This window comes from Crocuta crocuta, unplaced genomic scaffold, assembly GCF_008692635.1.
Source record: "Crocuta crocuta isolate KB4526 unplaced genomic scaffold, BGI_CrCroc_1.0 scaffold175, whole genome shotgun sequence".
Lineage (NCBI taxonomy): Eukaryota > Metazoa > Chordata > Mammalia > Carnivora > Hyaenidae > Crocuta > Crocuta crocuta.
The window spans coordinates 1,792,768-1,817,357 of record NW_027530988.1 but is presented as its reverse complement, the minus strand read 5'-3'; the positions used below and the strand labels follow the sequence as shown (position 1 = coordinate 1,817,357).

Genomic DNA, 24,590 nt, shown 5'->3' with positions numbered 1-24,590 from the left:
TGCCATAATGTCTCTCCTAATTTTAACTTCAATCAATCTGAAACTTTATGGAATGGCATCTAGATCATTATGAGTGACAGCTTCCTGTTCCCCCCAGTCAACATTTTTTTGCAAGCTCATTGAAGCCTTGTTACTTACTTAAGTCTTGTTCTGCCCCCAAAGCCAGGTGTCCTTCCGAATAAAGGACACCCTGTCTGCTTCAGGTCTGGTAAAAATCACCACTGTCTTCTCTTTAGTTCTTATCTGTTGCATATCTACTATTTTCCATTGGCCTCACCAGTAATATCTTGGCTTTCTCTTCTGTTAAGACAGAACACAACTTGGATGGAACGATACTATTAGAATGTTCAAGGACAGTTCCGGTTATCCTTCTCCCATCTCTTAGTTTAAATATTCTGAAAGTAGCCAGGAAGGCCTATTATATCCTATCATGTACTCCAAATGTTATAATTGGAGAGAAGATGACATAAGGAAGGGGAAATGCTTGGGAATTTAGACTTACTTGGGGTGACTTGGAGCTTTGTTCCAGTTCCAAAGGTAATTTTTTGGTTACCCCCAGTAATCACTGTAATTCAGGCCTTTACAAAAATGGCTTCCTTTCTCCTGCCATTTACATTTGGGTAACATTCAAGACACTGTACTTTAGAAGAAGAGAGAGTTGTTTTTACCAATGCCTATGGCTATAGATCCACGTGAAAATGGCTAGTGTACTACGAACCTATATACATATCCTACATATGTAATTCCTTGAAAGAATTATATTAGCTGATCTAGCTTTTTCTTTTTTGTTCGGAAAACAAATGCTGTTTTACATGTGTATAGCATTTAATAGTTTAAAGAATACTTTCGCATACATTGTCTTATTTTGGTGTTAAAATTACTTATGAGGTGATGTTAAATATTTTCATTTTAACAGATGAAGAAATTGTGGCCCAGATGTACTAATCAAGTGAAGTTTAGAAGAACTGGCTCAGCCAAACTTTCTGCCTTTTTCTTTGCATCAACTCTCTGGCTGGGCTGTTTCAGTATGTTATTTTTGGTTCATCTACATGCCTATTTTTCTCCATAGCTAGATCTTTCTATCCTCTCTGCCATTACCTTAAAATTTCTTGCTACATCAGAATGCACTTAAGTCTGCATAAACCATTAATTTCTTGACACTTGGGCCCTACAAATACTGCAGTAAGTTCAATGGGCCTCAGTAGCCACATTAAGTCTCCTACCTTAGTGACATATTGTCTACTTACTGGGTCTTACTAATAATCGTGTCCCACTGCCAAAGATGAATGTATTTATAAACCACCGCACCATGCTGCCTGACAATGCATGAGCTACCTTGCTAATAGATTAATGTGGTTAGCATGCAGCTCCCCTCCCTCATGAGAGCTCTGGCTGGGATTCCCTCCTTTTTTTTTTTCTTTTTTTTTTTTAAATCACTGGAATAAAGACTATGGAATTAAGTCCGTGAAAGCCTCTTTTCAGGACACAATAGTAGTGATGTAGGGGAAAGGCTGAGGAGAGTCCAAGTGATATTCTCTAGACAATGCTGACGATCATTTCCTTCAAAAAGATTTGCAAAATTTCACCGAGCAATCTCGTTTTTTACCAGCCAAAGTTTACTAGCTCTGATCCCCATTTTTACTTCAAAACCAATGCCTGCACACAATCTCTTTTTACCAGTGGTTAGCAAATTGTCTCTATCCCTGTAGGCAATCTTTCTTTTATGTTTTTAACATATCTAAAAAGTTTTTTGAGCATGGAGTAGAACATGGGATATGGTTGGAGTATTAGGGATGGGGACAGCATCCCTTTTTCCATTTTGTTTTAAGGGCTTTCATCACTAAACCCCAATACTCATTGAGTTAAAAGAATAAGGAGACATTTAGTCCCCTGTGCAATAGAAGACTGCAGGATAAGCACAAGTTTATAATCAGTCATAACCAGGTACTTACTGGAGCTCACGGATACCGTGGTTCCCTTCCCAAAAATCAACGTCCTTCCCCCCTGGTAGGCACAGTGAAATGAGGCTCTGCAAATACCTTGGGTACCCATTCACTCTACCTTGTTTATCACTGTAAACAATAGAAATCTTGTATTCTGTCTTTACCCTCTGCAAAGAACTCAGTGGGCTTTCAGTGTTTGGGTATGCAATAACAAAGCTCTGTCACTTTGTAAGGAAGAGGATAAGTCCTACACTTACTCAGTAACTAGTCACTAAACACTTCTGTTTGTAAGGTACTGAACTACGCACAGGTGATACAGTGGAGGGCCTCTTGGACACTGTTCCCGTCTACCACATGTAGTGCTCACAGTCTAGGGAGTGGCACACAAAAAAATAAATAGATAATATAATGTCAAGTGATGGAAAAGCATGAATAAAGTCAGGCTGGGCAACGGGATAGAAAACAACCAGGTGGCAGCTAGGTTTGACAGCTTGTTGGATTGGCTGGGCAGGAAAAGTCTCTCTGAGGATCCGAGACCCAGGCATGGAGGAATTAATCATCACCTCTATTTACAGATAAGCAAATTGAGGGCTCAAAAGATGGAAGCCTGGGTCCAAATCACGTAACATTAACCATGGATATGGATGCTTAGATCATGCCTTCTCTCTGCTGAAGTACAAGGTCTAGTTCTACCATGCAAATTCCTGGTTAGAAAAGTTAAAGTGAGACAGGGGTTTTTCTAAAGTGACTTTGGGATGTTATTTGGGTAATTGGAAGCTGGCACTGGCCATTGAGGGCATCAAGGCTGTGAGAAGATGCCAGCCAGAAGAGAAGGTGTTGGTATTTCAGAGTAGGGTTTTCTGATGAAGCTGGCCACTAACATGAAGATGTTTCCTTCATTTCAATTTAAAAAAAGGAAAAAAAGAGAGAGATGGGGCACCTGGGTGGTTCAGTCAGTTAAGTGTCCGACTTTGGCTCAGGTCATGATATTACAGTTCATGGGTTTAAGCCTCACATCGGGCTCTATGCTGACAGCTCGGAGCCTGGAGCCTGCTTCAAATTCTGTGTCTCCCTCTCTCTCTATCCCCCATCCCCAATCAATAAATGTTAAAATTATTTTTAAAAAAAAGTGAGAGAGAGAGAGAGAGAGAGAGATGCTCTCTCCATTCTGCTTTCCTATTAAGTTGGCAAAGAATGCAAACTGTTACCTAGCAGAATGAACTCTTACAGTGAGGATGGGGCAGGGACAGAAAATGCTCTTCTCCCCAATAAATCTGCATAAATTGAAGACACCTGGAAGTCCACCAAGACTTCCAAAACAGCTTGGTACATGTCTCATTAACTAGTCAAAATCAGAATACAATGGCGATACTTACTAAGATCCACCTTTACCATGGTCCCTTTCCCAAACACCAGCTTCTGGGCATTTGAAACACCACAGTGATCTGTGTCCTCACAAAAACCAAAGGGTGCTTCACTTTTAAGCATGGGAAACTTCCGAGGATTCTCTCACTTGGTTGAAACCCAACTCAACACTTAGCCCATATTTAGGTAAACTCAAGAAAGGTCTTAAGCTCACATACTCTTTAGAATGCTAGGAAACCTCTAAAACCATTTACTACAAGCTCCCAAACTCACACATTTGTCTCTTGAGTGATCTCAGGTTTTTTATAATCTCCAGGGACAATCCTGCTCAATAACTCCTCTGTTCTATTTTCTCATAATTGGAAGGGTTCACCCAATATCACAGTTTAATCCTTTTTCTGCCATAGCTGAAGTCTGTTAAACTTGCTTACCCTCCAATAGGATTTTTCACAAAATTATGAATCGTCTGACTGCCCATACTTTTCAAAGAGATTTCACATATACTATCTCCTTTGAATCTCTCAAAATCCTTTGAGTGAGGCAGAGCTGGAATCATTATCTCCATGTTACAAATGAACTTAAGGCTTAGAGAACTTGAATGGTGTTCCCACGGCACAGAGTTGGTGAGTGGCTGAGTTGGGTCCACATTATCTTTCAGCTCCTAGTTGAATGTCTTAATGATTTATTTTGTATACATTCATGTGTTGATCACATCACCTTGCCTTTTAAATATTCCTCCCTTTTTTATTCTCTTCTCCATTGAAAAAGACAATATCATCAGCAATGAAAACAATACTTCTCCCCCTATCACCCCTCCTCTCCTGCAAAAACCCCAAGCAGACCTATAGCTCAACTCTTTCAGAGCAATGTTTTTTTTAATGCTCATATGCTTTCTGTGAGCTGGGAGATAAGAGTTACCAATATTTCAGTTGCATTAATTGGGAAAAATGAGGACCAGTGGAGATAAATCAGAATGCTGGTTATTGAGTTTGCAGCCTATACAGACAGCAATATATTGAACCTTAGAAAATGTGGGTCCTTGCCCTGTTATTGTGTCCATGTTCAAATCACTTAACCACTCTGAATAAAGAGACACACCTTTCCACTGTCCTCTGCTTCTTGAGACAATCAGATAAGAGATGTGAAGCAATATGAAAAATACCTTAATTGTTTTCCTTCTCCTTAGAAAATGGACACGAAAATATCAAGGTAGCAATATCTTTTATCCATACTGAATTTGTATATATGCATTCATGTTTATGCATAAGAGCAAGGTTAAACATTTTCAAGGCAAATTTGAGAGATTACTTTGGGCCGTACAGCACATTAACGGCTAGGTTCTAGCTTCAATGTTAGAAACAGAATTGTGGCTCAAGTGCCAGTAGTCACTTGGTTTGACTAACACCCTAGTTTCTCCTCCAAAAATTAGCTTGTTTCCTGCAGTGTTAGTCATATGGTGATTTGAGGCCCGTCAAAACCCAAAGGGACCAAGGGAATCACACTCTGTAGATACTTGACAAGGACATTTCCTACAGCCTTGACCAAGTAGAGGAATTGTGTTTAGGGTAATCCCACTTGCTATTACTGTACCAACTTTATAGAGCTGGAATGCCTGGATGTGGGCCCATAGTTGGGTTTAACCCACTCATATATTTACTTTGGCTGCTTGGACCTAGATCTATGAGTGAAGTTAATAGCTCTCAACCATAGCTTCATTCGGGGTCCATTTGACCATTTTTAACCCACAAAGAAACCTGAGAACAGGAAACCCTATAAGCCATGGAAACCTTTTGGATCAGGCCATTCATGTTTTCAGGGTGGAAATGCTGATAAACATAATCACACACAGGCATGCACCATTAGGGTCTCTATATTCAATTTAGTGCCGAAGGAAGATGCCAAAGGGAGGAGGGATACATTAGTGGGTCCACCTAGACTCTGTGAGCTGCTCTGCACTATAGATCAGCTTTACTTTTCTTGCTCTAGGTTTCAAACCCAGACTCCCTCTAACTATTCTAGACCCTCCACTGGTGAGGCTACTATTAAGGAAGGGGGTAAGGAGCCTTCTTGGGGAGAGTTTACAGAGTACAGTGGAGAACTCATTCTTGATAAGAAAGGAGTATAACAGTTGATGGAGCTTCTAACAGGGAGATGATCAAGAACTCCAGTACTCAACCAAAATAAACTTTGTAAATCTATCCTCCACACTGGCATGCCCACTCCAGGTCAAGGGCCAAATCTTTCCCTAAGCATTGGGTATAAGCCAGAGTGTGTGCTTCAAGAAGCCTCACACACTCCAATGGGATTGCCCTTCTCTTTTGCCTTTGGTGGGGACGAACTCAGTCTCCTTTTAGATTCTCGAGTTCTTAAAAGGGACCCTAAGTCATCTTGACCTTCCTTTTGCCTCCCCATCCCAGTCTCCCTAGGAAGGAGGAGCAGTACAGGTTTTCCCCTAGTTTAAGGGAATTCATTCATTTCCCTTTTCAGTTTCTTCACAGTGATGTTTCCCTGAAGTAGAAAATAACCCACTCACCAGGCCGTACGGTCAGCTGAGTTCCTTTTCCAAAGTACAGCTTCCCTAAGGTTGAGCCTCTATCGACACAGTGCTGGCCCCCTTTACATGAACCTGGTGCTGATGTTCCCCAACCACTCTCTCTCCTGCCCTGGGAATAGGGTTGAAAATTCACTTCCATCCTCTTTAAATGGCTTAAGTATTTTTCTTGTGCAGCCAGCAGTCTTAGCTGGACAGTCAGTCCTTAGAGGCTCTCTCTCAGGGGACACATGGTCTGTGGGAACAATAGCCTTCCCACCTGCAGAGGCCCCTCCCGTCAGAAAGCAATTACACGTCTTTTTGAGAGGGTTTAAATTGGAAGGAACTTTGCTTCCCTGGCCCTATTTCCCAGTATAAAAGACCGCTCACTTACTTGGATTGACATTATGTTTGGATCTCTTTCCAAAGCTGAACTCATGAAAACTTTGATAGACCAGATCTGCCGTCTGCAAAATCACCTCATTTCCCTCATTCAACCTCTGGTCCTCCTGCCAGGCATTTCTCTTTTCTCCTTTTTCTTTTTCCCTTCCTGATACTCTCCTTTTGTTTTCCCACTTACTGCACTAGGAAATCATGCCCCACCATCTTCTGGACTTAAAAAAATCCCAAATAGCCTTTAGCTCATAAATAATTTGGTGACCGATTTCTTAAGCTATCCAAATCATGAAAATGGAAGGAATAGGCCTAGCCTCACCTCTTCATCCTCTAGGCTTGAATCCTGGGGTCTTAGCACTTATGAGTTGAAAGGGAGCACAGAGGTGATTTAGACCGTAGCTAAAATGGTATAGACATCCCTTCTCTAACATCCAGGGCTTACTAGCCTTAAGGACCCACCGTGAGGACCTCCAAAGAAGAAGAGTTTTGCACTTCACAGGCAGCCTTCCCACTACAGGGTGGTTCTCCTCATTCAAACACATTCCATAAGAGGCTGAATCTCCTCTCAACCACCAGTTTTGATTTCGCCTTCTGAACTAACCCCTTCCTCATCTACATGGCAGTTCTTCAGATATTTTGAAAAGAGTTATATCTCATCTTGATATAGTCCAGTGACATCCTCTCTCACTCCTTCTTCAGGGACCTGCGATCATTTCAGATGGTTAGCTTGATTTTTACCTGACCATGAAGCCCAGGCCATCAACCATTTTATCATGGCGAAGGCATACCTGACGGGGAGAGCCATTTCTGGGGCAGAAGAGGAGGTGAGGGAGATGAACGAAGTAGAAATCTGAGGATCCTAATGCAAACTGGGAGGGCTTTTTTGGAATTTAGCTACTGACCATTGAGTTTCCCAGGTGAAACTGCCCATAACCATAGCCACCATTTTATTTAAAAATGATTCTGACTTTTTCTTTCTTACTTACCTGCTCTTACAGTGACTGTGGTTCCTGCTCCAAAAGCATAGTTGTAGCTAGCAGAGGCCCACTGTGCTAGGTCTTCCTACACAAACCTCATCAAGACTGTGGGCTGCGCCAGCAGGCTGCCTCAGGGCCTACCTTTCTGCCCCTGTGCTAGAAGCCCTTGGTAACTATTTTAACCTCTTGCTTTGGCTTTTGCTTTCACAGAGTTTCCTTATCTGTGAAGAAAGCAGGAATGCTAATATCCATCCTGGGGGATTGCCCGGAAGGTGAAATGAGTTCAAGTAGAAGATGCATTTTATACTAGTTATTAATGATCAAGCATTCAATAATAGTTATTAATGATCAAGATTCTTTTCATCTTAAAAAATGCATATAATTTTAGTTTGTCACATCTTCTCTCTGAAACCTGGAACATTCATAGGTACTTTAAATTATATCCAAGGCTCTTTTGTCAACTAGTAAAAAAGTATTGGTAGTTAAACTTTGTGGATTTTCCGTGTGTAGGATGCTATCCCAAGAGTAGGGTTGGCAGTTTCAGAACGCTTACTGAGTCATGGGATTTGCTTACTATGTTTTATACCTGTTTAAGAGACATATCAACAAGGAATGATAAATTGTTGGGGGGGGGATCCAAAACACAAAATAAAAATTTAACTCAAATACATACTGGTAAGAGGAATTTAGGATAATATGTTGGCGACTTTTACTTGCGGACAATTATAACTTACTTGACTTTACACTGAGCTTGGTCCCAGATCCAAAGTAAAATCTGTTAAAGTTGTACACTGTGTTTACTATCATTACAAAAAGTCTGGGACTTCCTAAAAGGGAGGTGGTTAAACAGAGGAGACCAACCAAGGTAGTCAAGCCTGACCCAACCCTACCAACTTCTTGCTATTTTCCTAGAAAATTTCAAGAACCAAAGTGAGGAATGAGCCAAGAAGACACATTCATTATCAGAGACAGGCAAGATAAGGGCAACGGATTTTCTTCAGTGGTTTTATCGATTTTTTTTCTTTAGTTTTCTGCTTGGGTTCATTCTTATGTCTTCTGTGTTTCATACACACAGTATTTGCAACAAGGACACTGCCAGTAAATGCTTTTTACCTTTTTCTTTTCCTAATTATAAATGAAAATTCTCCTCAGGTGGACTGGATTGTGAGAAAAATCCTTACTCCACCTTTACTCTGGAAGCTTCTCTCTCTGGGTCTGTACCTGGGGCTGTGTGCCTGACAACTTGACCTGGGCTACTTTTAATGATATCGTAAACCACACCAGCTAGTCTTCTGTAGTCTGTGTGTATCATCCGCCAGGATCCCTGTGTCCTATCTGTCAGAGTACCTACATTATATAACCAAATGTACTTTAACATCCACATCGACACTCTTCTTCCAGCCCCCACAATGCAACCCTACATTTTGGCGTGTGTGTGTGTGTGTGTGTGTGTGTGTGTGTGTGTACTTTCTGCCTGCATGTTCCCTTTAGCAAAGGGGAGAAAAAGGAGGCCTCAGTGCTGGCTGTCATTTGCAAGTCTAGATGAAACATTATTTATGAGCAAAATATTTTGCTGACAATAAGAAAGAAAGGAAAGCTCAGTGCCAACAGTTAGACGCCCACACAGTTTGGATTTAAACAAATCTCAACAAATGAACACAGTTATGAGAAATAAAATAGAGGTGACTTCAGTCTAAGCCAAGTAATTATAATACTTATGCAGTTTTGGAGGGCAAGGGGTTTACTCGTTCTTACTTGCAGAAATGATAAGCAGTGTGTTACGAGAATGCTTTGCTGGAAGGGCACCAGACAGCTATAGAAAGAGAGCTTCATTTAAATACCTTAAATAGGCACCTTTGTGTTTAGCAGTAGAAATAAGCTAGAACAGGCTAGAAATATGGCTGGTTAACTAGACTTAGTTTAAGACAGTTCTTGGTAAGACCATCTTGTAGCGTTTGGTCTGGTTCAAATGAAAATGTTAGGAGATAAACAGAGGCTCCCTTTATAGAATCTATTCCTATTATTCAGCATTCTTCTAGGTTACTCCTCTCCACTCATTTTCATCAACTCCCCTTCCAAACTTAGCAAAAAGCCTTCTCTTTCTCTTTGGTCTTTGATAAATACTTCTTTTCTTACATTACCCTTTTGGGCATGTGTTGTTGGTGTCTCTCTCCCACCCTCAACCTCAGGCCCATTAAGTTATATGTATGTACAGTATACATCTATAGATTAATAGATCAGTTGAAATAGCATTTGATTGTGGCAGCCTACCAGGTACAACAGTCAACTGGGTCCCGGATCCAAAGGTCAGTTGCCAGCCTGAACCTGAAGAAACACTGTGATATGCCCAACAACAAAAACCAGATCAAACAGGCCAGGGTGGCGGAGCAGAGTAAAGAGTTGGCAATTCCTTTGTGGGTTAGGCCTCACATCATTGCCAGACTGATGTACAGTCGCCATATTGCTTATCAACAAATCATAAACCTGTCTTTACAATTCTGTTTTATTTTATGGAATCTTTGCTTTCCACTGCCTACTACAGAGTTCTAAGTATCAAACATATGCTTTCAACATATATATAGAGTGAGTGCTCTCTGATTTCAGATGTTAAACCAGGGTTCACATCTCTTCATCTAAGAAGACTCACAATGGGGCACCTGGGTGGCTTAGTCGGTTAAGCGTCAGACTTTCGCTTAGGTCATGATCTCGCGGTTCATGGGTTCGAGCCCCGCGTCGGGCTCTGTGCTGACTGCCAGCTCAGAGCCTGGAGCCTGTTTCAGAGTCTGTATCTCCCTCTCTCTCTGACCCTCCCCTGCTCACGCTCTCTCTCTCTCTCTCGCTCCTAGAAATAAATAAAAAAATATTAAAAAAAAAAAAAGAAGAAGAAGACTGACAAAGCCCAAGACAGAGACTCTTTCTCCTCCACTCTGGGCATCACTGAGTTGTACAACTAGGGAACTGCCCAAATCCTTATGTCCTCCTTAGACCGAGTCTGCAGGATCTAAACGAGGTATAGGGCTGCCATTATCTGGTAAATTTGGCTGCTAGTTTGATATTGCTAAAGTAATTTTACAGTGATTAAATTATCAGGGGAAATTTCTAGTTTTCCACTTTACTTTTGGGTCATTTCTTTTCTCCTGACTAAAGTGGTACCTATATTGATTTAGCTGCCAAAAGACTTCAAAAATGGGACAAAAATAAATTTTAATATTTTCTAAAGTAGTGAGGATGGCACGGAAGGGTCATGCCCAGGAGGGATCAGAATATAGATTGTCATATTTGAGGGAACAAATGAGATCCACCTACAGAAGGTAAGTTCCCTGAGGGCAATATCACATTGAGTTTGTTCCCTAACGGGTCCCTGGTCTGAGCATCAAGCCTGGCAGAGAGTAGATGAACAAGATTATTTGTCAGATGAGTCCTGTGGACTCCTCAAACATCAGGCCAGGAAAATCAATGGTTGAGACAAGCTTAGAAAACTGGAGATCTAAGTTTTAGTTCCAGCTCAGGCACAGATAGGCTGTAAGATCGTCATAGATTACCTGGTAAATTAGCTGGTAAATGAAGCTCTAAGACCATGATCAGTCTCTTCCCCAGGCCTTAGTTCCATCATAAATGGAGACAGTCAAAAGGGATGATTTTTAAGGGTTCTCTCTGCTCCATGAGGCTATATTATACAAATTTTTGGCCTAAAGTTTCAGAAACAGGAGCATCCCACAGTACTTATGAGAACACTTTTTTTTTTTTTTTTTTAAAGTGATTTTCAGGGGCGCTTGGGTGGCTCAGTTGGTTAAGCATCTGACTCTTAATTTCGGCTCAGGTCATGATCTCACAGTTCGAGGAGCTCCGAGTCAGTTTCTGCACTGAGAGCATGGAGCCTGCTTGGGATTCTCTCTCTTCCTCTCACTCTGCCCCTGCCCTGTTCTTGCTCTTGCTTTCTCAAAATAAATAAATAAACATTAAAAAAAAACCATGTGATTTTCAGACTCTGGGAGAGGCTAATGGCAGTTATTTTGGTCAGTGATCATTACTTGCAAGGTTCCTTCTATATATGGACATAATCTCAGCCAAAAAGAATGGTGCCTTAGGAATGCTTGTTAAAGAATTAGAAGTCTTGTCACTGATGACTTTACAAATCCAGGGCTACAGAGCCCGGCCAGTACCCCAAGAATCAGTCACACCCCTTTACTCACACCACATATATTCTGGGAGCAATACCCAGGACTCCCCTACATGCCCATTTCACACCAAGACATCAGATTCTAGCCAGGGGGACTTTTGTCCTCCTTTTATTTGATGCTCATTCACCCTTTCTAAACATTCTTCATATAATATATAATTGGGGCCAAATCAGCTCTTAATCCACAGACATTGCTTAATCCATGGGTCCACTTTTATACTTACTGGGCTTCACAGATAACTCAGTGCCTTGTCCAAAGATAAGCTTTCCTCCCTGGTTATAATTCACACTGTGTTACATATCCTGTCAAAAACACATCCAATCTTCCTGAACACATTTCTAATCCTCTCCCCACAAATCCACAGCAGATCTCTTCTCACACCTTAGCATGAATTGTGGCTATACTTATTGTAACTTTTTTTCGTATAAGGGGAATAAAGTACTTACACAGGGGACTGATAGAGAATAATGAGAATTCCTATTTATCTGAAAGTGTTTCTATCTAAGCTGATTTCTCGTTTTTGCTTAATGGCTCTGGGTATTGCTGCTCAGGGAAATGGCTTCCTTTCAAACATATTTTTGGGGTCTCAGCTAGAAACACTTGGTAGACAGGGGTTAAAAAATTAAGGGCAGGTGAGACTCGGGGGAATCAGGCCTACCCGCAGTGACCACAGCCTGGTCCCTGCTCCAGAATTCAATTTCCACCAACCATCAGTTGTCACACTAGTGACAAACACTTCTACAAAATGGCTTCCCCAGAGAAGACAGCTGGTAAATGAAGACAAACTGCTCATGGGGAAACAATCTTGCTACAAAATGAGGTAACTGCATGATATGAGATATAAGCTTTTCCCTCCCTCCTTTTCTAATTTCTCTTCCTTCAAGACACCAAGGATGATGTGTGCCAAGAACTGTACTTCCCAGGCAGCGAGGCCAGAGAGCGGCATCTCTGGGGTTAACGAAGCCTGGGCCCTCGCTCTAGACTCTTTAGTGACCAAACCCACCATGCCCAGGAGTTTACCTAATGACAAACCCAGTCTTCAGTACCACTGGAGTTCAGGTGACAGCTCACCACCACTGCTACCCTCGCCTTTAAATTATCTGGTGCTTTGAATTCATGAATCTCCTGGAAAAGCAGTTTGAGGATGTCTGAGCTCAGAGCCTCTTAGAACTATTGTCCATCACTGGCATTTACAAGCCTCAGCTTTTAAGTTTACAAAATAGGGAAAACTCTACTGAAATCTCTGGGGAAGACTTACCATCAGATGGTGTTACCTACTGGAAGTTTGAGAGAAGGGGCAGACCCTGGATTCCTGGTGAGGTCCTGGTGGGTTTGTTCCCCTCTACCCCTCCCAGAGCTCCTTCAAGGATGAGAGGATGAGGAAGATGACCAGCCACTGAGCCTTGGTCTGGTTGAACTCTTTTGTATTCTTGTGACTCAAGGAGGCCCCCATAGAGAAGAGAGCAGGTCTTCCCTTTGGAGATAATAGTATTCAGTGCACAATTCAAATGATATGCCACTTACTTGGCTCGACAAGCAGCCTTGTCCCCTTCCCAAAGATAAAGGAGAAGCCTTGTCCTTGTACACAGTGATTAGCTCAGCATCAAAAACCTGCCAACTCAGCGTTCCCCCACATCGAGCCCTCCTGAGGAGGGAAACCTCCAGTGCATTTGCTCTGGTGTCATTCACACACACCTGTGATCTTCCTCCCTGAATAAGTGATCCCTTCCCCTCATTACCCCTTTCTACCTCCCTCTGCATCCCTGCGCCTGAGGTCAAGATGTACCCTCAGGCTCATTCCACCTCATCCCCCCACCCCCCCCACTCCAACTGTACTTACTGGGCAGCACAGACAAGCTGGTTCCCTGACCGAAGATCAAACCCTGGCCATAGTTATTCCCACAGTGCCTCTGGGCTCTGCAAAAACCCCCTAGAGCTCCCCTGACTTCATCTCAACAGCGTAAGCGACCCAGGACCCAGAACCTGTGTTTCTAGCTTTAGGATGAAAAAGCCAGCCTGTTTTGTCCTGTCCAGTCCCAAGGACAAAGGGGGTTTGGGATGCGCCGAACAAAGGTTCCAAAACTTAACCCAACAACCTTGGTGTCCTGAAGGGTGCAGCTCTGCATTAATGAGCCAGAGTTTTTTCCCCCTGGAGAGAGACTCCAGGGTCTGGAAAGAGGCTTAAAGAGATTCTCTCATTTCTCCTCCTGCCTCAAGGCAGAGCTGTGCTTCAGTCACCCCTGATAGGAGGGTGTCTATCTCCTTTCAGAAACTCTCTAGAGAAAGCTGCCCTGGCAGCTCATCTTCACTGTTCAAAAACCTATTAGGAAGGTTTTACCACTAACCTTGCTCCCTTCTTCTTGCAGTCTTAGCTGCATCCTGTGGGCTGCATCCTGGTGGGGCTGGAGAACACAGCCCCTCCAGCTCCTGCTCAGGGCACTGTTCCCAGACTGAGATATGGGAGGCAACGCCACTTGCCCCTTAACCTCTTTTCTTCCAGATGCACTGCCCCAGTTTGCCTCCACAGACTTCACTGATCCTTCATCTCTGGGTCTGAGAGTTTCATTTAGGGGCTATTTTCAGGTGCCATATTTCACCATGAGCTTCACTACCCAGAGGAGCAGGACAGTTTGGGAGGCAAGTTGCTCTTTCCTGTGAGGCTTCCAGCCTCCTCTGTCCCTGTCCCTCCACAGGGGAAGCCTGTGTCTTGGGGCACTCTGGAGGTAGTCACACTGGGGTCAGCGTGGTGGGAGGTGGTGTAAGGTTTCCGCTACTGTGAGTGTGTCCCTGTGAGTAGCCTCAGGAGCTCCCACCATGCAGCTCTTTGCGGAAACCTCTCCCCTGCCTCTGACACTTGGATGATTCTGTATTTAAATGATCCAGGATTCTTTCTATTTCCACTTAGATACTTTCAAATCCCAGGTGAAGAATTTCATAGAACAGGCTGACATTCTCCACCCTCCCCCTCCACCCAATGCCAGCTCTTCTGCTGATGCATGACAGAGTCTTGACAGAAGAGCCCGAGGGGCGAAACAAAAGTTCCACTGTGTGTTGGGGATGATGTTTATCATTATTATTAATAGCTAGGGCTTAATGAGCTCCTTTTATGTTTTGGGCACCATGCTAAATACTTTAGCTGTATTATTTTATCTGATCCTTACAGTAATTCAGCAAGGTAGGTATTTTTTTTAATCCTCATTTTATGGATGGGGAAATTGAGGGTCAGAGAGGTTAGGTAATTTCCCCAAGGTCACACAGCTGTGCCAAGGTGTGGAGCCAGGGCTTGAATTTAGGTTTTTCTATCTCTAAAGCTCATGATATGTCGCCTAATCCATAAACACTTGGGTTTGAATGTCCCAAGGGAACATCTCAGGGATGCTACAGAAAATGACTCAGTACTGAGTCTCATGTTCTACAACAGAAATTTTGTTCCCGGATGAGATGCCCAAAGTTCTAATGGTTCTTTTCAGGGATTTAAATTTTAGTGGCGAGTAGGGGTGGTCAAAATTAGGTTTGAAAATGTACTTTCTGACAACAAGGATTGCTAAATTTCCGAATTGATTACAGAGAGGCACTGAGGAATTTCCTGCCCTAGACCTCGCTGGAGGGCCAGGGAGCAATAGGGAAGCCTGGTTAGGGGTTGGTGTGGCATTGGGTCCCTCTGGAAGTCCTTCCTGACATTCTCATTGACTCAATGATTGTTTATATCTCTATTTCTTTGAAAATGTTGTATATGATCCTGAGAACCGCTCACCATGAGCCACAGTAACAGATTGTGTGTACATGCGTGTGTGTGCATGTGTGTGTGCGCGCGCGCACATCTCATTTTAAAGCAGAGAAGGAAACCAACTCTCTTTGGCCCGGGGAAAGAACATTAATAAAGAGCCCAAGCAGATGCACAGGATTAAAGTATTTTTCAAACTAATGATTTGATTGATTGCCCCTAAAGGCCCAGCCAAAGAAGAATACAACTTACTTGGCTTCACAGTGAGCGTGGTCCCGTCCCCAAAGGTTAATTTGCCTGTATTGGTGTTACACAGTGTTCAGTGCTATTGCAATAACCTTGACTGGGGCCTCTAGGAAGACAGGTGGAGGTGGAGGAGGCAAGCAGGAAAACAAAACCTGAAATGACTGCCCATGGCCAAAACAATCTCCTTGTAATTAGGTTAGAATGTGGGATGAATACCAATAACTCGCAACTTCCCAGCCCAATTGTATTTGCCATAATCTTCCTTGAAAGAATGGGCCTTGGTGGGAGCACCTCCTGGGAAATTCACTCAAAGTGGCTACTGCTAGTCTCCTGGGATCCGTCTTGTTTGTTATTTCTGCAGGCCCTTTGTCTAACTTTCGTCCAATTCCTGCCTTTTTCCTCCCTACTTTCCCTGGACCTTCCTTCTCATGGAGGGTCACATGCTTTCTCAGGGAGAGACTCTGTGGATAGTAAAAGCCAAAGCACAATGCATAGGGTATATATTGCATTAATAACCTTGTTTTTCGGCTGGTATCACGAACCACCAACACAAACCAAGCAAAGAAAACACCACCTGTGTTTTGACAGCTTCTATGTGACAGAAGACAGGCTTCTTGGGAAGAATAATTAGCCAGAAAGAAGAACTTACTTGGTGTGACCACGAGCTTGGTGCCCTTGCCGAATGTGAGTTGGTAACTCCCAACCCCAGAGTATGCCCAGCGTTTCCTTTCTTTGCAAAATCCCTGCAGATGCTGAGAAAATCAAACCATTCACAGCACAGGAGCTGTGCTGACAGAAGTTCAGACTGTCACAGTAACCAGATGACAGGCAGAAGAGCTGTGACAGAGGCTGGCCATGGGGTGGACCATCCCTCGAGAGTCCTAGAGACCTGGCTGGCTTTCAGAGGGCATCCAGTCCATCCTCCCATCTTCGGCCAAGGTGTTCTCTGACCAAAGACCTATCTCGTCTTTAAGAGCTCTGAGAAGGTGGCTCTCCTTTGCCAACAGCCTTTGCATTCTTGAAAGAAACTGTGCCTTATCTAAATGAAATCTGCAAACTGCAGCCTGAGTTCTTTGTGTCTCTAGCCTCCCTCCTTGAAGGAAATTTCACATCAACAACTACAAACAGAAACGCATCATAACATACCATGCCAGTCCTGGTGGTAGTTTCTAGGGAAAAAAGTGATAATGAAGGAAGTGGGTCAAGGTGAATATTGGCTTTATCTGTAATTTGAATTATTTTTACCATGAGACATCTTCATGTATTACTTAGACAAATTTAAAATTAATAACAACATTACATATTTTAAATGGCTCTTGGATTTCACACAAGCCTTCCTATGTGCCTCAGGCCAAGGAGTCTCCAGTTCTCTGACTTAAGATTTTGGTCTCCTGGGATCACAGGAGGGAGCTGGGCCAGGATGTGTGGTCAGAGCAAGCTAGAGGCACTGAGGCTGGGCTGGGCTACATGCCCTTGACTGTCTGGTGGGCTTTTCAATCATGCCATTTTAACCTGTTTAACTTTGTACTCCGAACTCTCTTCCCAGCTCTTAATAGACCTCTGGGGACAAAAGCATTCCTGGGAACACTGAAAGATCATTAAGGGAAGAGGCCAGGCAGATCAAAATTAGGGATAACTAGGGAAACTTACTTGCAATCACAGAAAGTCTTGTGCCCTTTCCAAAGATAAGCCTGTTTCCTGAATCCCCACAGCAATTGCCTCCCTAACAAAAACTCTGAATGTCTGGCCTGAGTTTTTCGGGTTGTTTTCTCTTGGTAATCTTTTCCCAGATAAAAATCTTCCCACTTAACAGTAGTTTTTGTTTTCCCTTAGCATGTCTTTGCCTCCTTCTCCCCAATCCTCTACAAAATGTGGTGTAATTAAGATGCCTCTGGCTTTGATTGTCTACTCTGCCTGCAAGAGCTTCTGTACATGGAGCTGTGGCCCAAGAATGCATTTCTGAACCCCCTGCAAACTTCCAGCTTGTTGTGAGTCTGTGAAAAATGTTCTAAGGGAAACTCCTGCTTCTGGCCTCATAATGAACTCTTTGCTGTGCTAGAAATAAAAAGGAGTGGCTAATTTTCCTACATGAAGGAAAGGATTTGGAAAATGGCACACAGCGAGAAGGCTCAACACAAGATGTTGCTCTTGGCTGACACACCATCTTTGTTGCCTCTGGCATTTAAATAGGTCTTTACAAAGTTATCTCCCGCCCATCCCTGGAACAGGGGAAGTGAGAAGGCATGGGGCATCAGAGCCAGGAATCTTAGCGGAGGCCAAACCGGAAAAAGTGGGTGTTTTGTGAAGAAGTGGAAGGAGAGGGTCATAGGTAGGCTGTGGTTACTTCCAGAACCACTTAGGTTGGAGCCAGAAATCACACTGGGTTTAACAATGTGTTCAAACAAAGTCCGCTGGGGACAAGCCTGGGGGAGACCTGAAGACAGACTCTGGGCAAAGTTTCACAATTTTGTACTCTTGATCATATATAAACAATGAAAAAGATAATTGATAGGTAAGCAGAAAAACACTGACAGCAACTTTCCCAGCTCTAGAGGGGAAAGAATTGGTATTTGGCTGAGCTGTGGAAGGACCAAGGACTGGGTCTATGTGAGAGCGGAAGGGCCCAGGACCTAGACGCTCCCTACATGTCTTAGAGCCTGGGAAACTTTTCGTGCCTGACACCAAAACCACTTTGAACTCTGTGGGAGTTAATATCAGAAAGTTACAAGAGCAGCACTTACTGAGGAGAACATGAAGTTGAGTTCCCTTTCCAAAGGTGACTTTTTCAGAATTTTGTTCACACTGTGATTGGGGCCATAAGAAAAACTCTTGGTGACTCTTTTCAGTAAAGCTACACATCCCTTAGTGGATATTTCATCTTCCTGGGACTTAATAGATCCCCACACTGTCTCCTCTTACTGTAATAAACAGGCCTCATTATCTCTTCAGCCATCTTTCTCTGTGTCTCCTGGTCATTTTGCCTGAATTTTGTGCTGCTCATTGCAAATGCACAGAGAGGAAATTGGATGACCTCATTTAACACTGAGGGCAAATTATAAAAGCAACCAATTCGGCGAACTCCTTTGCAATATCAAACACAGTTCTATTGTGGCAGTCAAAAAATGGCTAGGCAACAGCCATGGGACTAGAAATTGGCCCTTCAGAGCCCAAAGAAAGATGGGGGCATGTAGGGGCCATGTCAGCCTCACATCTGATGTTCCACCTGAGGATAGACCTGCATTACAGAGCCCTTAGCTCACCCTTGGCTCTGTTAGAGTGGCCATATCACCAAACCCTATCACCAAACCCTGAAGACATCTTACCTGAGGCCAAGCACATGTTTACTTCACTCACTAGAGCCCTGAGCCAGCCGGGAGTAATGAGGATCATTCATTTTGGCCCACAGGGATTCTAGTCTTTGGGGAAATGTTCTCCTTTCACAGTCCATGGATACAGTCTCTCACCACTAAGACATGGACACCTGGTGCTATTACCACCAGCCCTGATGGGGTCCTTGTTTGACTCATAAAGAACCAAGCCCCATTGTCTCCTCCTCATTGTCTACCTGACCCCTAAATGCTGTTTATTGCAGTCATTTAAAAAGATTAACATGGGGGGCGCCTGGGTGGCTTAGTCGGTTGAGCGTCCGACTTTCGCTTAGGTCATGATCTCGCGGTTCGTGGGTTCGAGCCCCGCGTCGGGCTCTGTGCTGACTGCCAGTTCGGAGCCTGAAGCCTGTTTCAGATTCTGTGTCTCCCTCTCTTTCTGACCCTCCCCTGCTCATGCTGTCTTTCTCTCTCTCTCTCCTAGAAATAAATAAAACATAAAAAACAAAACAAAACAAAACATCCTTTCTGTGAAGGTAGATAATCCATTAAAAAAAAAAAAGATTAACATGGGTTGGTCATGTTTACTAGATTTAAACAAACTCATGGAGCAATCTAGCTTGTTTCCTGGTCTTTTGGCATTTCCCACAGCTAAACCATTCAAAAATAGGCTATCCTATGTTAAGGCTCCTTGTGTTGGCCATTTCGTTGTTTCAGTTATAACCCAGTCAGTCAACTTGACAACACATGCCTCTTAATTATGAACTTCTTGACTGACATTTGGATGGGCCCTATTGTCTCCAAAATGGTGCTGTGGAGGAACTAACACCTCAGGTGAACCCTCAGGAATGCCAGCCTCCTGAATTCCTTATTTCCTTCCTCCCCAGTGGATATGTTTAAAAGTTTTTACTCCCTACAGAGGAACTGATCGTTAAACAAAAACCTTGCCGTCACACCTGCCATTTTATTTTACTCTGAATTTCCTTTCAGGTGTTTATAAAACCATCTGGGATCGTCAATTTGTCTCTGAATTGTTTTAATCCCCCATTGCATTTGAATAGTACAGCTATGTTTTTAGTGAAGTTTGACATGTATGGGACTAGATGTGGACATTTGTCAAAACAGGGAAATATGTGGGTTTTGTATTGGATCTATTAGAATAAATACGTATGCAGGTATGAGAGACAAAGAAGGTACCTTATACATATTAGTAGCATTTAAAATGAGATGGATTCTCATTTTTAATAGAACGAAAGACAAGTTTGGTGGGCAAGATCACAGCAAACACACAAATCATTGCAGAACGTAGTTTAAGAGCTACTGTGGCTGTAAATAACTCATGGCCCCAATTTCTTTTCAGAAGGAGGAAAGCTAAGCTACCACATTAAAGGCAATTTGGGGAGGTCCCATTTTGCATCTATTTGTCATTATTGCTCTATTCTCAACAATCATGAATGTTTTATGCATTTGCAAAAGTCATATTTCAAAAGGTACATTTCTCTACATATTAAATTAAATCTTCACTAACTTCACAGGATTTATTTGTTTGGTCAAATATAAATAGAACATGGCCACTTACTGGGCTTTACCACCAGCTTGGTTCCGGCTCCAAAGAAAGTCTGTCGTTTTTCCCACAGCATTTTCTCCCTTTACTGAAACCCCTAGTAAAACCCCACCAGACACGTGGTGTGGTGGTGAGGAAGCAGTCGTACTCCCTGTTTTGTTTTTTTTTTCTTTCCTATGTCTCTGGAAATTGGTCTTTTAGGATAGGAAGAAAAAAATTGGTTGTGCTACATAAAGCAAAACATTTTTATTTTAAAAGACCAAATATATGAGCTTTTCAGGCCTTTTTGCATTTCTAGGCTTACCTCTGCCAAAGTGGAATCAAATAATTTGTCAACTCTTGCTCTCATTTGTGTGAGCTTAGCCTTAGACACACAGGTCTGAAGGGATGATGCAATCCTATTCCACAGGGATGTTTCCCAGCACCAGAACCATCTAAACTCACATCCAGACTCCCCCCAACTCCACAGTCCTGTCCCCTATTCATTGGTCAAGTTATTTCAAAGCTTTCTTACTGTGTAATAGTGTCTATGTGATAGGCAAAGAAAACATTTCACCAGGAAGGAGTAATAAAAGGTGAACAGTCCTATCATTTCCCAAAGAAGTTCCACCGTGAACTCATGATATTTTAGACAGACAAGGGCAGGGAGTTAGGACACACCATCTCCTGCACTTTTAGTAAGTCCAGTCTTGAAATTAATGGAAGAAGTGAACATTTTTTTTTTATAAGAATAGTTGTATCCTAAAGGCAAGTGTAAGAGCACAAAAGAGCCCCTTTATCACAAGGCTGAGTGTTGGCTGGGTGGTAATAGACATCAGGTATTGAAGAAAAGACATAGGGTGAGCCTCCAAGACAGTGGTACCAGGTCTTGGTTAAAAGTAGAGCTTGAGTGACAGAATTGTAAACTCCAAGAGAGGAGACTTGATCTCCTCTCTGACATGACTGTGACTTGTTGATTCTTCAGATTTGAAGAGAAAGAATTCAAAACTGAATTTTTGACCCTACAGCCTGGGAGCAATAGGTGTCCAGAAGGAACCAAAAGGACTCATTCTAGGGGAAAATGATAGGGGAGCCAAGTGTAGGACAGATAGGGAAGGTGCGACAAGGGTCACAGTTTTAAAACTGAGCTAACCTACTCGAAGCCTCCTCTCTGTCCTCCCCCAGCCCTGGGTCAGTTCTGCCCGACTTCTTAGCAATCTCCCCACTGTAGCTCTGTAGTCTCGTTTGGGAGAATAAGACAGAGAAGAGATGGCTGGTAGGAGAAGGTGCTGACACACAATTGTACAAACAGGTTAGCAGAGGCTGTCTCTCTCCAGGTAAAAGTATGACCAAGAACAGAGCAACTTGGAAATCAAGTTCACAGAGCAGACCTGCAACATGTAGATAGGAACGACATTGCCACAGTAGTTTTTCTTCCTAGGATTTATCTGAATCTTCATACTGTTTCCCCTTCTTGGCCATAGCATGGTAGGGAAAGGGATGGCCGTGGGGGTACCAGGACAGCCCCGACCCTCCTTATCACCAGAGTGGCCATTACCCATGGATACAACACCCCACTACTCACGCACTTGGCTTCACAGAAAGCACAGTCCCAGTCCCAAAGGTGAGCTTGTTTCCAGCACCTCCATAATTCACACAGCTCTTCAGAGCCTTACAATAACCCGCAGGAAAGGGCATGGTGGGATGGGGTGGGGATGGGCCTAGTCTTTCCAGGCTAAGCACGTCTCTGTCCCACCAAAACAAAGGCCACTTGCCAGGTATCCCTTCAGCTTCTATTATTTCCTTGACCAGCCCCAATACTGCCTTTTAAGTTCCATCCTTATGGGACTCGCACTAAGGCCCAGGACCCAAGGTGACGCACCAGCAAGTGATTGGAAGCTTTGCAGATATCTGCTCCCCACACAAGATAGGAGCTAGAGGCAATGATGTGGGGAAAGCTGCAGACACATTACTTTTCACCCACTGGTCTTTGACTGTGGACCTTTCGCTTTGAATTTGCTCTTCCAGGGGAATGAGGCCAGTTCTATCCTTGGGAAAAAATTCTAACTGTATCAGAGGGAATTAGATACTCCCCAACAACCCAGCTCTGTCCTCATACAGGGCTAGTTAAGTATTATTCATTCTGGAAGCAACTAGACCAAACAAGAGAGCTGGTGGCTTGACATTGCCTCTCACTGGGAGTGAAAACCCCATTTGGGTTGAGTGCATTGTCTCCAGCAAGCTGGATTGTTCTTGAAAATGTAATTTGCATGCTATGCCTCCTATATTATTCAACTCGTGTCTCCTCTCCCTTACAGGCACATCTCTGAGACTTACCTGGCTTTATAATTAGCTTGGTCCCAGAGCCCCAGATCAACTGATAGTTGCTATCCACACAGACACAAAAACCTTAACAAAAACCTTCACTGTCCTTCCGGGGAGCCTATTAGAGATAAATCTCAGATAAAAAGTCCAGAGCAAAGCACATAAAACAATGTAGGAATATTGACTACTGAAGATTATTTGCTCATTTAATTATATTTGATTCCCTTGCCCATTACCGATTCCACACACAGATGGTAAAATTGAATGACTAAACATCCAAAGTCAATCGAGGTCTCTCTGCATATAAGAGAAGCACAATTCATAAAGTTTTTAGATTGGTGAAGTTGAACTTGCTTTGCCTTCCCCAATATTTTAAATAAAAATGCAAAAGAGAGAAACATCATTTGTTTAGAGTCCTAATGCATCTGATTCTCTAGTGTCTTATTTTCACTGCTGATAAGATTCTAGTCAGAACAATGGCATTCACATATAGGTTAAGCTGATTTGGTTTACAGAGAGTTCTACCTGTGAGACCAGAGTCCCTAGGGACCCCGGTGGGTGGAGGCGCCGAAGACCTGACAGAGCACACTGTTAGGTGGCCTGCAGGACCGTGAGGAGGTACCACAGCAAGTTGGCTATTTACTGGAAAACACCTTTTCAAAATCGCTGCTCGGTTTCCAGCACTTACTTGGAAACACTTGTAATCGGGTTCCAGCCCCAAAGAAGAATTTGCCACTGTTGGCCAACACTGTGATACCGACACCTACAAAAACCCCGAGCCCAGGATGCACCGAGTAGCAACCAACTACAAAAGCTTGGAGATACATTTAAAACACAGTGCAGTGAAACAGTCCATTTTTGTCTTGGTTGCACTTCAACCCCCACACATTCCCATGGCCTGTGCCTATTGTTTTCAATTCACAAAGGTGACAGCTCGAAATAATTCACCTTAAGAAAACGGGGGATCTCAAGCTCTAATCTCAGTTCTGGTGTTTTTGGTTTGACTTAAATTATTTAACTTGTCTGCGCTTTGGCTTTTCTGTGTGTGAAATATGTCTGATGATGTGTGACCCTGTTTATCTTATTAGAGCATGTTGAGAAGATAAAAGGGCTGGGGGTAGAGCAGTAGGTTTACACCAGAGAAACACGTTTTGAATGATGTGGGGGAAATGAGCTCCTTCAAGCCAAGATATTACTAACATGAATGGGGGAGGGGTATGTTAGTTGAAGTTTATTGTCTAAATCAGTAACGAAAAGCTTTCTTAGTAAAAACTGAAGGAGAATAATAGATCTGTCTCGTGTGTTTTTCCACAAGAAAGTTAGCAAACATGACCACTAAATCTGCCAGAAGGGAGAGGTGTGGAAAAAGGCCAGCTGAATTCTGAGGCCTCACTGCCAGGGGGGATAAGAAGAAATGACAGCCCCCCCTCCTCCCACCCCAGCCCCTCAGAAGTGAATGAGCATTGATTAGCTTCCCAGGACATGCCATTTCCCTTTGCTGTTGGTGGCGTTAAATGACATCAGTTAAAGTTATTTATAAAACTGAATTTCACCATCTCAATGGTCAAACTGGCAGTGTCGCTGGATCCAGAAACTATATACGCTCAGTACTCCCCTGGGAAATGGGGGATAAAACAGAACCCCTTGATAAGATTTACAGACATACTAGTGCACAGAGAGAAAAAAAAGACACTTACGCGGTGTGACCATCACTTGGGTGCCGGACCCAAAATACAGCACATCCCCAAAGCCTGTCATTCCACAGTGGTTGACTCTACTACAAAAAGCCTGCTACAAAAGCGTCTCTTCAGAGACAACGTGTCTCAGGTCCCAAGATGGAGCTACAGTTTCTCAGACAAGAGAGGATTCAGACTCATGTACCGTGAGAACCATCGTGTTCCTTATTCCATGTAGACCTTCCTTCAGGGAGTCTTCCTTGTCCAGGGCCCCCCTGCGTCAGCCTTGATGTAGACATTTGGTAGCCCATGGAGGCTACCTCCACCTCCATGGGGACTCTGCTGGGACCTGCCCTCA

General features: G+C 43.3%; 1 gene segment (V, D, J or C); it reads right to left on the bottom strand.

Moving 5' to 3' along the window:
* LOC144236706 (T cell receptor alpha chain constant-like) overlaps positions 1-24,329 on the bottom strand; it is a 49,037-nt gene extending 24,708 nt beyond the window's left edge. The window contains 1 exon segment of the C gene segment in view: positions 24,254-24,329. Within this exon segment, the coding sequence occupies positions 24,254-24,314 (61 nt within the window).
* Positions 24,330-24,590: the final 261 nt, after the last annotated feature.